Source organism: Ambystoma mexicanum, chromosome 8 (genome assembly GCF_040938575.1).
Source record: "Ambystoma mexicanum isolate Mex_15411 chromosome 8, UKY_AmexF1_1, whole genome shotgun sequence".
Classification (NCBI taxonomy): Eukaryota; Metazoa; Chordata; class Amphibia; order Caudata; family Ambystomatidae; genus Ambystoma; species Ambystoma mexicanum.
In genome coordinates, this window is record NC_090929.1 from 1,080,030,081 (window position 1) to 1,080,042,692 (window position 12,612).

General features: G+C 44.5%; 1 protein-coding gene across 6 annotated transcripts in view; it reads left to right on the top strand.

The window, feature by feature from the left end:
• UBR4 (ubiquitin protein ligase E3 component n-recognin 4) overlaps positions 1-12,612 on the top strand; it is a 2,945,062-nt gene that overhangs the window by 645,462 nt on the left and 2,286,988 nt on the right. For all 6 annotated transcript variants that reach the window (XM_069611069.1, XM_069611071.1, XM_069611072.1 and 3 more), the window contains exon 21: positions 5,049-5,128. In XM_069611069.1, coding sequence (XP_069467170.1) covers positions 5,049-5,128 — 80 coding nt within the window. The remainder of the gene's footprint in view (positions 1-5,048; positions 5,129-12,612) is intronic.

Consider the following 12,612-nt stretch of genomic DNA (forward strand, 5'->3'; position numbering starts at 1 on the left):
CATTTCTTCGCCGAACTTCGGCACCTAGGAGACGAAAGAAAACCACAAGGTGAGCCGAGGGAACCAACAAATATCATTCTTACCACCATAGACTTACCTGATTTACCACCGGAGGCATCCTTTTGTGACGCTCCATATTTTCACGTGCCACATCTGTAAAGAGAGACAAAACATGTTTTCCTTGTGCAACATTTACCGGACAGCGCCGGGTAATACAGACTCTTACCTGAGCGCCACCAGCTGCCACAAGAGTATCTTTTCATGAGCCAGCTGCAAGACAAGAAAGGAAGGGGGGGGAACAAGAGTGAACATCGGACATATTGAACTCTATGAACTTAATACTTACTGGTCCTCACCAGGAACCTCAGAGTCAATACTCTCCGGAACTCTCCCGAGCCTTCAAACCAGTGAAGTAACTGGAATCGACACGCCCCTGCAAATCCACGCAGGATGGAGAGCTCCTCTTTCAAGAATATAGGGTGAGATTGCTGTGAGAGCATTTCGGAGGTGATTAGTTGGGGAGGACTGTGGGGGTGCCATCACTTGAATCCACAAGTGGCTAAATCCATCCCTCCACTTGCAGGTGAATATTTCTACGGGTTAAGCAGACAAGATTAGGAGGGCAGATCCAGTCAGTCTTCGCTGCACTACGCATCACGTGGGTGGAGACTGCAGCTGTCTGGGTCCGACGGACGCCCCTGTGGGAGCCAGGTGAGTGTAACATCCATGCACACCTTCTCGAAATTCTACTGCGTCGACAGGGATTTCAGGGAGTAGTCCAGAGTCTGCTAAGCAGTACTACTCAACCGGTTTGCTTGAGCTGAGTCTATGCAGGGGTAAATGTAATTGCTTCTGTTGAGCCTTGCCACCTCCCGTGGTTATGTAATGGTGTACTGCTATGTATTTGTTAATCATGAGCATGTGAATCTATGCCAGTCCCCATGCTGGAGAAGGTTTAAGTTACTTAGCTGTAACTATTGTTCTCAAGCACGGGTCTGGCATGGGTTCACATGTGAACCCTCCCAACCCCTCTGCGGCTCTTCTTGGTCATACTGTCACTTTACATGCTTACCATATTTGAAGATGGCTGGCAGCGGAGGGGCTTACGGAGAGGATTGTCATTGGATGGGGGCAGTATGACCCAGAGGACAGCGATTGGTTTAAAGGAGAAAGTTTTTAAGTGAAAGTTTTTTCTTTTACTGAGGATTCCCAGCCTTACGACAGAATATTCATGAGCATGTGAATCCATGTCAGACCCATGCTGGAGAACAATAGTTACAGGTAAGTAACTTAAACCTTGCTTGACATGTCCATCTGCCCTCGCTGACGTCTTATGCAGAGAGTGAATCTACTCTCCCATTTGGGGATTTAGGGGAGCGAAAGGAGGAGGGCGGCGGGGTGCTCCACCACCAACCTCTGCAGCTAGAAACTTCCTGCTTGACTACAGAGAGGGTGAGATACAAGGATTAGGACTTGTCGGACGACATCCTGGATGTGCCGCCTTTCAGTCTGGAGGCCTGCCACCTAGTCATTTTATGCTTGAAGATGGACTGGATTTGGACCCAATTTTTGCGTCCATCCTCTGTCTTGAATTTTCTCCTTCTTTGGCTCAATCTGGTCTGCAGATTGGCATCATGAAGGGGTACTTAGCCTGCATCTTAGTTTTTTTTTAATGGTCCACAGAGCTCTTGCATCACACTTCCCACAGTTCTGCAGTTCTTATGAGGATTTTGCAACCAGTTTTCTCTACAAAACAGTTTGTGGTTCTGCCATGGAATTTGAAGTTAAAATTTCTTATGGGTGCTACGTTTGAGCCCCTACGTTCTTGTTCTGTTAGACTGCTCATCTTTAATGTGAGCTTCCTGGTGGCTATCACTTCCGCGAGACCGGTGACTAAGCGTCAGGCATTGTCTGTTAAACCTCTTATTTGGTTTTCTCCAAATAGAAGGTGACATTAAGAGTGAGACTTTTCTTCCTCCCGAATGTGGTCTCAGAATTTCATCTCCCTCAAAAGACCCATCTTCCGTGTCTTTTCCTCCAGCTCATTTTTCCAAGGCAGGGGAACGATTCCTTTGGCTAGACCCAGTGCAGGCCTTCAGCTACTACGTCTCCCGGACGTGTGACATCAGGAAAGATGACCAGCTTTATTTGGGTTATGCTGGTGCCATTACTGGCACGTCTTAGTCCAAACAGACCTTGTCAAGGTGGATCATTCTTTGCAACTCAGAATGCTATGATCTGGCTGCTGGGAACAATGTGCCTGAAGGTCTCGGGGCTAATTCTGTCAGAGGAATGTCTGCAGAGAGGAGTCACTGTTCTGGACATTGGCCAGGTGGCTATGTGGGCCTCACTGCACACGTTTGACAAACATTAGTGCCTCAATTCACCATCAGGGCAGAACACCCATTTTGGTAGGGCTGTTCTTTTATATGTGGTGTCCGTGCTCTCCTTCCTCCTCCAGGTCCTACTAAGGAAGTCTGTCGTAGGTGAGAAATCTATGGGAGGAAGGAATCCATTAGGAGAACCAATCTTGCCTCTCAATAATGTTTCTGATGGATGTTCCTCCTACTTATTCCTTATTGCCTTCCCTGCCCCTCCCTCTTGGTGGATAGCTCAGACACTATCAAGTCAGCTGTCCCTCAGCTTCAAAGTGCTAAGGAAAAAGGGTGCAACTGAGGAGCCTCAATATATACTGTCCCTGACGTCCTGTCTGGCGCAGAGGGTGGAGAGGAATCAGGCAGAGCCATGCTGTGCACTCTGCTGGCAACATTTTTTCAGAAGATCAACTGTGATGCGGATAGGATATCCTAGATAAGGAATAATATTACAGAGAGGCAAGTAATTTGTTGCTCTGGCTCAGCACGGACATAAACTATTTTGTCCCGGTTTCACTTGTTGCATCTTCTCTGCACCAACTTCAGTACATTTCCTGCACTAGCTGAGTGGGTCCTTATGGACTACTCGCCTCTTCCCTTAGGAACACCTAAAAGGCTACGAGAGACTTGGTACAGTCTAGGGTTGGACTTCTGAGGTTTTAGCATATGGTGCTGATTGTATTGTAATAAGATGACACATGTTTTGATTAATATCTGCCCCCCACCCCTGCATTGATTAATGCAATTATTGTTTGAATAACTGCTTACAATTTTAAAGTATTATGTAACTTGTAGTGGGTTACCTGTGTAGCAAAGTCTTTCTAATTACCTTGAAATATTTAAAGTGTGCCTTAGTGTATTGTTGTAGTAAGTAGTGTTATTTGTATAACTCACCTGTGTGTGGCTCTTTTCCTTATTTCTGTTAAGTGTTAATTATACCTGACAACAGCCCCCCTTACTGCTTAGTTCAGCCTTGCTGCTTGGCCCATGTTATTTAGAAGAGTGGCTTTGCTAAACTTGGGCTGTGAAATAACTTTGCTAACCCTAACCTGCCTTTTCGAAGTCTGACCGCAGGCAGTGACTCTGGGAAACCCTAATACCACAAAACTGAATAGCTGGAGTGTTGGATTTTCAAAATGCATTTCTAGCCGAATGGTGGTTAAATATGGGCATTTGACACACATTGACCCGAAAAGGATATACTTTGTGGTGTAGCCAATAAAAAGCCACAGCTGCCACCAAACACTTTCTGGGTGAGAACTCCTTCCTCCTTCTCCCCCCCCTCTAAACTCACCCCAAGGGAAAATGGGGGCATCAAACCAAATAACAGTTGAGATTGCAGTGGGTCTACAGTACATTCCCCTCTAACAGCAAGAAAGTCAAGAAACCTAAAAACGACAGCAAAAGGTTTTGCAGACTCCGACAACAAAAGGAACCCTTACTATTTAATTCTTACCGAATACTAGGACTTTATTAGTATTCCAGAATTTCAGTGATCATCAGTGGAGCAATGCATTTTAAATAAGTTACAATCACATTTGAACTCTGTTTTAACTTTGAATGTAATTGTATCCTTTTCATTTGTTTTAATAAACACTTTATAAGTGCCTGATCTGCGTTTAGATTTAAGTGTGGTCTTGTCTCGCTTCATGTTATCTCTAATCTACTGGTTTCTCTGTCTGGTCCCTTAAGTCGTCCCATGCATTTCTACATGGTAATGCATGGGCATTTCAATGTCCCTTGTTCCTGCTTGTTGATTTCTTTAAACTATCAATAATTCATTCCTGCATGAGGATTCTATGGGGTCTCATGCATTCCTTCATATTGTTCCTGTGGACTGCATGGTGTCCATGGAACTTCTTCATTGTGATTGTGGTTGCGCCTTAAGTTACTGATTGGTGGTATAGTATGGTTCTACTCTTTTCTGGGTGTAATAACATTTGGTACTGTGCCTTTCTATCTGCACATGTAAGTTATTTGTGGGTGGTCCAGGATGATCTTATGCAGTACAGTACCTTCCTACCTGCTAAGCGACATTTGTGTAGCTTTCTCTTTGGCTTAGAGTAATTTTATGGGCAACCATGTCTTACTGCATAGCGATTTTGTTTGGAGGCGGAGTGGGCGAGGACAATGGGTGTCCTTGATCGGGTGTCTGCATCTTCAGTGTGCCCCATTGTCTGGGGATCTGTGTTGTCGTTATTGATTGTATGGTTGCAATAATTATCGCTTATCTAATTATTGTTGGTTGACTATTAGTCTACACTTTTTGCTGATTGTTTGAAGGCCTTCAGTGAGCCCTTTTGCTGACTTTGTGAGTGGGTATGAGTTTGTCCTTTTTGTTTGTATTGTGAATGTCCATGTGTCTTTATACTGAGTGGGTGCGCGATCATGAGTGTTCGTATGTGGTTGTCTGGAGCCATGAATGTGCCCTTTTCTGATCATTTTCAGTCTATAATGATGTCATCCCTGATAATCGTGTAGTTGCCATGCGCCTAGATTGTTTGTTGGGGCATCTTTGTGTCCTTCTGTAGGAGTCTGGAGCTTTTCCTGTTTGGTGTTGCATGAGTGGTCTTTAGCAAGCCCCATTCGATTGCGTGGGTGCCTCGTTTGATCCTTTGAGTCATGACCTGGTGTTCCTGGAGAGTACTATTCCTTTTTATTTTTGTTTTCTAGATGCCGTTCCCCCACCCCGTTTCTACAGTATCCTGTCGCCAGAAACATCTGAGGATGATCTCACTCGATTGGATAACATGGTATGCCCTTTCATCCCCTGTCTTGTGTCATAGAAACATTAACGTAGGTTGAAGCTTAAAGCTTGTGTGTCTAGGGTCTTAACTAGAGTTTTGTTAGTTGGGAAATGCCTATTATATGATGCATGCATTGTTTATTAAGGCTACTTTATGTGCATTTATTTACACCATACTTAGGCTCAGCCACCCTTTTCACAAAGGCCACCACTTACATGGTTTCAAGACATTCCTTTAGAGACCAGCTTTCTAATGATGTAGTTCACCGGACTGTTTACTCGTAAGTGTTATATCTGAATTAAAGGGGTCAAAAGTACCTGCAAACACAATAATGGGCAAGAAAGGGGCAATGCAAATGTGTTTTGGTGGGATGGGGGTCAAAGAGGGGGAATATAGAATATTGTAACTGGCTGAAAGTAACTTATCGTTGTGCAACCCGGCACGCCGTGGCTCCTAAGTCAGTTTTCAATATTGATGACTGTAAAGTCATCAACATTGAAAACAGACTTGGGAAAGTACTGCCCGGTGCTGCGCAGTAAAGGTATTTTTCTTTTTAAAAATAAACACTCTTGGCACTGATGTAGGAAACTACATGGGTGCTAGGAGGGGAGGGGGTAAGAGGAGCAAGGAAGGGAAGTGGGCGCTGGCTAGCAGCACCCAGGCTGCTCAGAACGCGGGCTTGTACTAAACAATATAGCCCACTTTCTTAGCATACTGAGTGACCAGCGCCCCTTTCCACGGTGGGGTGCTAATGTCTGTTAAACAATGTATATTGAAACCCTTCTTCTGTCTCCCCATCTTTGTTTCTTCGCTCTATCAGCAAATGCATTGGAACTTGGTCTTCTACTTACAAGGGTTACAATCTGCTGAGGGGAGATTTCAATTCTTCTCGTCGGTGGTCGGGTCCCTATGGCGATAACCCGCACCAAGAGGCATCTATAAATGGAGGCCAGCATTTAAACTTTTTGGGAACTTGATGGCTGCTTATGGCCATTGGCAAATAATTTCAGTCTGTCATACCTCCAGAGAGTTCAATCTTCCTCTATTGTTGGCTGCATTTTTCTCTCACCATATTTGTTTGACCTAAGTGAAGATTTTAGAATGGTGGACTTCAAAAGCGATTTTGTGGAAATGTATGCCCAGTTTCAGAAACAGGCCTTTTCCTAGCACACATTTTAAGGAGTCCTAGCACTTGGACTTTGACCTGGCAGATATATTGGAAATCAAACAAAAAGCAAACCCATCAATAGCCCCGGATGGTCTGGAAATAATTACCATTAAGGGCAATCCAGTTTTGTGGGCTAACATTGTGCTTACCTGCTTTACATATATTCTCCATCACCATTGTACCCACAGCACGTGGAAGACTTCTACCGAACCTATTTTAAAAAAAGGAAAGGCGGAGTGTCCCCTGAACTACCGTCCAATCGTACTCTTGGACACCTCAAGCAAAAAAATGTCATCTCTTGTATTAAAAAATCTGGGGGAATGACTGAAGGGGGTGAAATGTAGGGACCATAACCAATTGGCTTCAGGAAAGGTATCGGCACTTCAGCGAACACCTTCTGTATACCTATGCTCCAACAAAAGGCAAAATAATCTGGTTCTCACCTTTGTATCTTGCTTTTATAGATTTAACCATAGCATTTGATTTGGTGAACCCTGAAAAGCTATGGGGGAAATTAGATCACCTTGGTTGCCCTAAATCCTTGAGCAATGTCATTAAACCTCTTCATGTGCAATCTAAGGTCCAAATTCGGTTGAACATGCTGATAAAATATCGGGTCCAGTGCCTACCTCTCAGGGCCAACTCAAGGTTGTGTCCTTGTGCCTGCTCTCTATAACATCTACATTTCAGATTTGGGTGGGGTTAGGTAATGTCCATATCCAACATTTTGCATGCGTGTACGGCATTGAACTTTTAGATCATACTCCTTTAGGTCTGCAGAGATCCTTGAACAGACTGTCTAGCTGGCAGATTTAGATCTTGAATTAAATGTGGCCCAAATCAAAGTAATTATTCAAGAATCGAATCCAGGTCATTTCCTGGCATCTTGATGAACAGAAATTGGAAGAGGTCCAGTTGCTGAAGTACCTGGGTATGACAATCTGAGAAACTCTGAGGATGTTGAAAGAGTGCTTACCCAAAATCATAGCTTATTCTACACAGCTACAGAAAATAGAACATCCATTTGGGAATTTTTCTGTACTACCCATGAAAAAAAATATTATAAGGGAAAAGTAGTTCCCTGCATCACATACGGAGTTGAATCAAGCCTGGCTTTTATACCTTGGGTGACAATCGAGAGCAGCATCTGGAAACCAACTTTTATTTTATTTGTAATGCGCATTGACAAAGCCTGTGGGCATAAGAGCGCAGGGACAGACAGATAAGACAAATCAGGACGAAAGGCAGGGCAAATGTGGGCAAAAAAATCTAGCAGAAAAGGAGTGTCTTAAGTGCCTGCTTTGAATTTCAGAAAGCTGCTACAAGCATTAGGGTCAACCGGAAGATCATTCCATAGCCTGAGGGCTGTGTGGGCGAAGGAGTTCTCTGCAATCATGGCCAGTCTTGCCTTGGGGATGAGCAGAAGATTAGAGTTGTTTGATCTCAGGACTCTTCTCTCTGGCAACCGGACCACTTTCTGAGTGAGCTATCTAGGGACGTTTCTGTGGAGGCATTGGTGTGTAATAGTGTCCGAAAGATAACTCTCTTTTCCACTGGAAGCCAGTGGAAACCTTGTCTGGCAGTGGAGATGTGGTCCGATCGCCACTCTCACAGCGTTATTTTGAATGACCTGTAGTCTTGCCGGTTCCCCTTTTTCAATGCCCTGAAGAAGTCTGGAGCAGTAGTCCATGCGGGCCCCAATAATTGCTCTTACAATTGCCGCACAGTTCGGCTGCTAAGGAAAGGCCTAATCTGGGCCAACAATTTCAGCTAGTATAGCCTGTACTGGATACCAGGCCACTGGTATGCGCTTTCATGGAAAGTTCCTGATCCAATACCACCCCCAGGGTCTTCACTTTATTGACTGTCTTAATTTTGCAACCAGTGATGTCCAAGGCTTGATATTCATCCCCCAGTTTACTGGTCTGGCCAGCCGTGCCAGCAATCATTAGCTCTGTCTTCTTGGTGTTCGTTTAACCCTAACCCATTATCCAGTATTCGATGAGACCAAACATATGGTTAACAGGTTATCTATGGTGTAGTTCACAATAAGGCAGATCAGACACAGAGTATCGTTAGCATAGTTGGCATACAGGGTGGCCTCCCTATCCAGCATGTTAAAGAGGGGAGTGGAAAAGATGTTAAAGTGGTTGAGATATATGCCCCCCTGTAGCACCCTGCATGTCACCAAATAACTCTTGCCATGGCCTTGTAATAGAAAACTTTGCCCATACGTCCTGAGAGAAATGATTACATTTACCAATGGGAACACCTACACCAATAATACGATTCAAATTTGGCTTGCTGTCCCTGTAAGCTCTGATTACTTGGAAGCTTCTTTCAATATTTGCAAAAATTATGCTTCCTCCTCCAGAATCCATTTATGCCAGGCTTAATGATTGCTTGTTAAAATCTTCTTGCCAGTTTAATAAGTGGGTCACTAATTGTTAGGCAATACTGAAAAAAAATTAACTCTTCCTCTGAGTTTTTTCAGAATCCTACCCTTGTGAAGAAGCTATTTAGGTCATATTGGATCATGACTATTTAAGCATGTAAATCTTATAAATTATATGCCTACACAACTACCATAGAAAAACCTCTCAATAATATTCTTCCATATTTATAGAACTTTCCTAGTCGGAAGACTCGGGTGAACCTACTTCAACTACGTTTTAATCTTTGACCCACAATGGATATTTTGGGAATTTAAAAGAAAAATTACCCAGGAGCCAAAGATTCTGTAGGGACGTAGATAAGATTGAAACTTTGCAAAACCTATTTACTTAATTTCTGTTCTTTAATGACATTAATTACAATTCCTTCAGGCATTTGTTTTGTGACCCAGCACCAAGCTCATTCAAACATCTCTGGTATGGAATATTTTGTAGGCATTTTATACCCCTTCATCAATTGCTGCTGTGAAATTTGCACACATTAGTTTTAATACTGTAGAAAAATTATTTTGATTATAATGTCATATTAACTGTTTTATTTTAAGGCATAAAGGAATTGTAGTTTGTAATGAATCATGTACTGTGTGTAGGATTTGTGGAAGGTTTATAATTAAAATGTAACACAATAAAAAGAAAATGGCTGCCTCATAAGATTTTCAATAGGTTCTTTGGCCATATTGTTTGCCTTTCTTCCTGCCCTTACCAGGTCGGGAAATTCCTTAGGTGTGGCACTTGCCCAGGAAAGCTGCTGCTTTCGTGGGCTAGTGATGCTCTTGTGTGTGCATGGCCCAGGAAGGAGGAGGGGCTGTTTAGTTTCATGCCACATCCATGGTGCCAGAAAGTCTAGTTGAGGGACAAATGTGAAACAAGTAGTTGTCCCTGATTGAACAGCTACTTCGTATTTAAATGGTGCAGGACCAGCTCAGTTTTTGGATAAGAAGTGGACCTCTGTAGCCAATTCAGGAGATAGTTGGAGCCAAAAATCCCTTGACAAACAGCCTGCTGAAGATCCGAAGACGACTCCTGAAGAGGATCGGCATCCCTTCCTCTGTGCGGCCCAGTGAAGCACTGTTTGACTACCTGATCGCTAAAGACCCTGAGCGGTGCTTCAGCCTTTGGACTAGTGGGACCAACTAGTCATGTTGTTCTCTCGAGGATCCTGCCCTCCTGAGCCTTTGGAAGTGCCCCTGGACTGCCTGGTGAACTGACTAGCTCTTTTGTGGGCTACCTTGCAAGAAGCAGTACCGTTTTGCTTTAGAGCATGTCACTCCAATGGTTGCCAGCTGGGCCCGCAAGTTTCCTTCTCCCTGAATTTCAGCATCCCCGCATAAAGGGATCCTGTCTTGGAGCAGCTTCTGTGATCGCGACTCGAAGGACACCTGTTGTCGCCTGTGTGCTGAGTGTTGCTGGAACTCGCCTTTCTCCAACCTGTGAAGTGTCCACGGGGAGGATTTGATCTGTGTTTGCATTTCTTCGACAGAGTTTGCATCTACACCTGAATGGAAGAATCCTCGAACCTGCAACTCTTGGGCACCTCTCACTTGAATCAACGGTGGAAGAACGAACACCCAGCGACCGCCCGACAATCCAGTCATCATAGAGAGTCAGGGGGGTAATTAAATACAGTTTATCTGGTCACCCACTGGTCTCCATAGAATAACATTGAAATAAGTCACTTTCTCCAGCATGGGGTCTGGCATGGATTTACATGCTCATGAATATTCCCTGTTGTACGGCTAGGTATCCTTGGTAAAAGAAAAGTTTCACTTTCATTTATAAACTTTTTCTTCTCTAAACCAATCACTGAGCTCGGGGTCATACTGCCCCCAGTCAATGACTGCCCTCTCTGCAAGCCCCTCCTCTGGCAGCCATCTCCAGATACGTACCACATGTTCAAGTTTTGGGAGTCTCTGTGTTTCGCTCTTAGAGCTTTCTTTGTGTTTTGTGCTTTTTTTGGCTAGGAAACCCCTATTTTTGTTCAATCGAGCCCTTGTTCTCCAGCTTTTATTCATCCGCTGGGAATCCTCTAACATAGAGCAGTTTAAACCTACTGAAAACTGTCACTTATGTGCTCTAGTACTTTCATGTTGGGTCATAGTTCCACAACCAATATGAACTCCTCCCCTGTCGGCCATCTTCAGACATTTTACTGTACGTTATTGTGAGGAGTCCTCATTTATTCTCTCCAACTATTCACAACATTTCGACTTTTGAATCATTTTCCACAAAAGATTTCATCTTTTTCTACGTCTTCTCGACGACTGTTGTTAGCAACGACGTTGCTCGGTCCATGGACCGTTCCCACTGCCAGTGCTCTTCGAATTACGTCTGCGTAGTTGGGCCTACCTCATGGCCTAGTCCATGAGGAAGAGCCTGTTCAAGGCCTATGCCTGCTGCGGATTGAAAAATGTCTGTGGAAGATCAGCACAACGACTGACTTCTGCTTTCACCCTCACCACGTCATTAATGACTGTGAAATCTGCCAGTCATGCTCCAACAGGACGCTGAGGGATCATCACCGTCGTCTTGTCGCATGGCTTGAGGATGCCGGTGGGGCCTCTTACTCTGCTTCTATATGGAGCCTTGCTTCGCAATGGCAGAGAATGGCAGGACAGCCCAACAAACCACCTCCCGTAAGAGGTCTAGCTCCACTCCACCAGCAAGAGGAAGCACAATGAAGCTTTGGACGACGAGCCAAGATCCTCGCACAAAGGTCTTCACCACAGGTCAGTGACCAGGGGATGACTACAGAGAAGAGCAGCCAAGGCCTTCGCATCACCCTAGGGAAGCGCTCCACCTCTATAGCTAGTGGCCACTCGTAGTCTTTGGGGGCAAAAGCTATCACGTCAATGTCGTCTTTAAAATCTGCATCGAGTAAGTCCTTGTCGATGCCCAGACCGCCATCCAAGTCGTCTACGCAGAGGCCCTCAACGAGGTCCACTAGCACCACGCTGACAAAGCCCTCAATGGCGACAACCACGACAACAAGCGGGCATGCTGCTCCGTCGACGGCAACCATGTTGACGACTGTGACACAACAACGGCCCCGTCGACGGGATAAATTAAGGTTTCTCATGGGATTACCACCACTGCCATAGTGACAAACGTCTGACACCCCGACCAGCAAAGCGTCGGCATTGGCGGCTCGACCACAACCATTGTACTGTAGAGAAAAAGCCAAGTACCCCACCTCAACCATCTCGCCCATATTGCCTATATGTTGGGAACCAAAGTGTGAGACACGTGCAGTACCAGTGAAAATACCAATACTGAGGAGAATCATGGAAGCAAGGTTCCCATTGAGAAAACCATACCTGCATACACGACAGTATGATGGCCATTTTTATGAAATCCCGTAAGAAACCGGACCAATGAATGAATGAATGAAATAGTGGAATGGTGACGTCACACAAAGCAAGCCTGACGTACATAGAAGAGATGGAGAGACGAGAGAATGAAGGTATTCTATAAGGTATCAAGAAAGTATCAAAGATAGGTGACATCTTGGGCTCAAGATGAAGAAACTTGAGTGTAGAGAAGGAGCGAAGTACCCCACCTCAACCATCTCGCCCATATTGCCTATATGTTGGGAACCAAAGTGTGAGAAACGTGCGATACCATTGAAAATACCAGTACCAAGGAGAATCCTGGAAGCAAGGTTCACAATGAGAAAACCATACCTGCATTCAAGAAAGTATGATGGCCATTAGAATTAAATTCCGGAAGAAGCAGAGCAAATTAATGGCCAAGATGAATGGTGATGTCACACAGAATCAAAAACTGACATACATAGAAGAGATGCAGACTAGAGACTGCAGATATTCTATAAGGTATCAGGAAAGTATCAAAGATAAGTGACATCTTGGGAT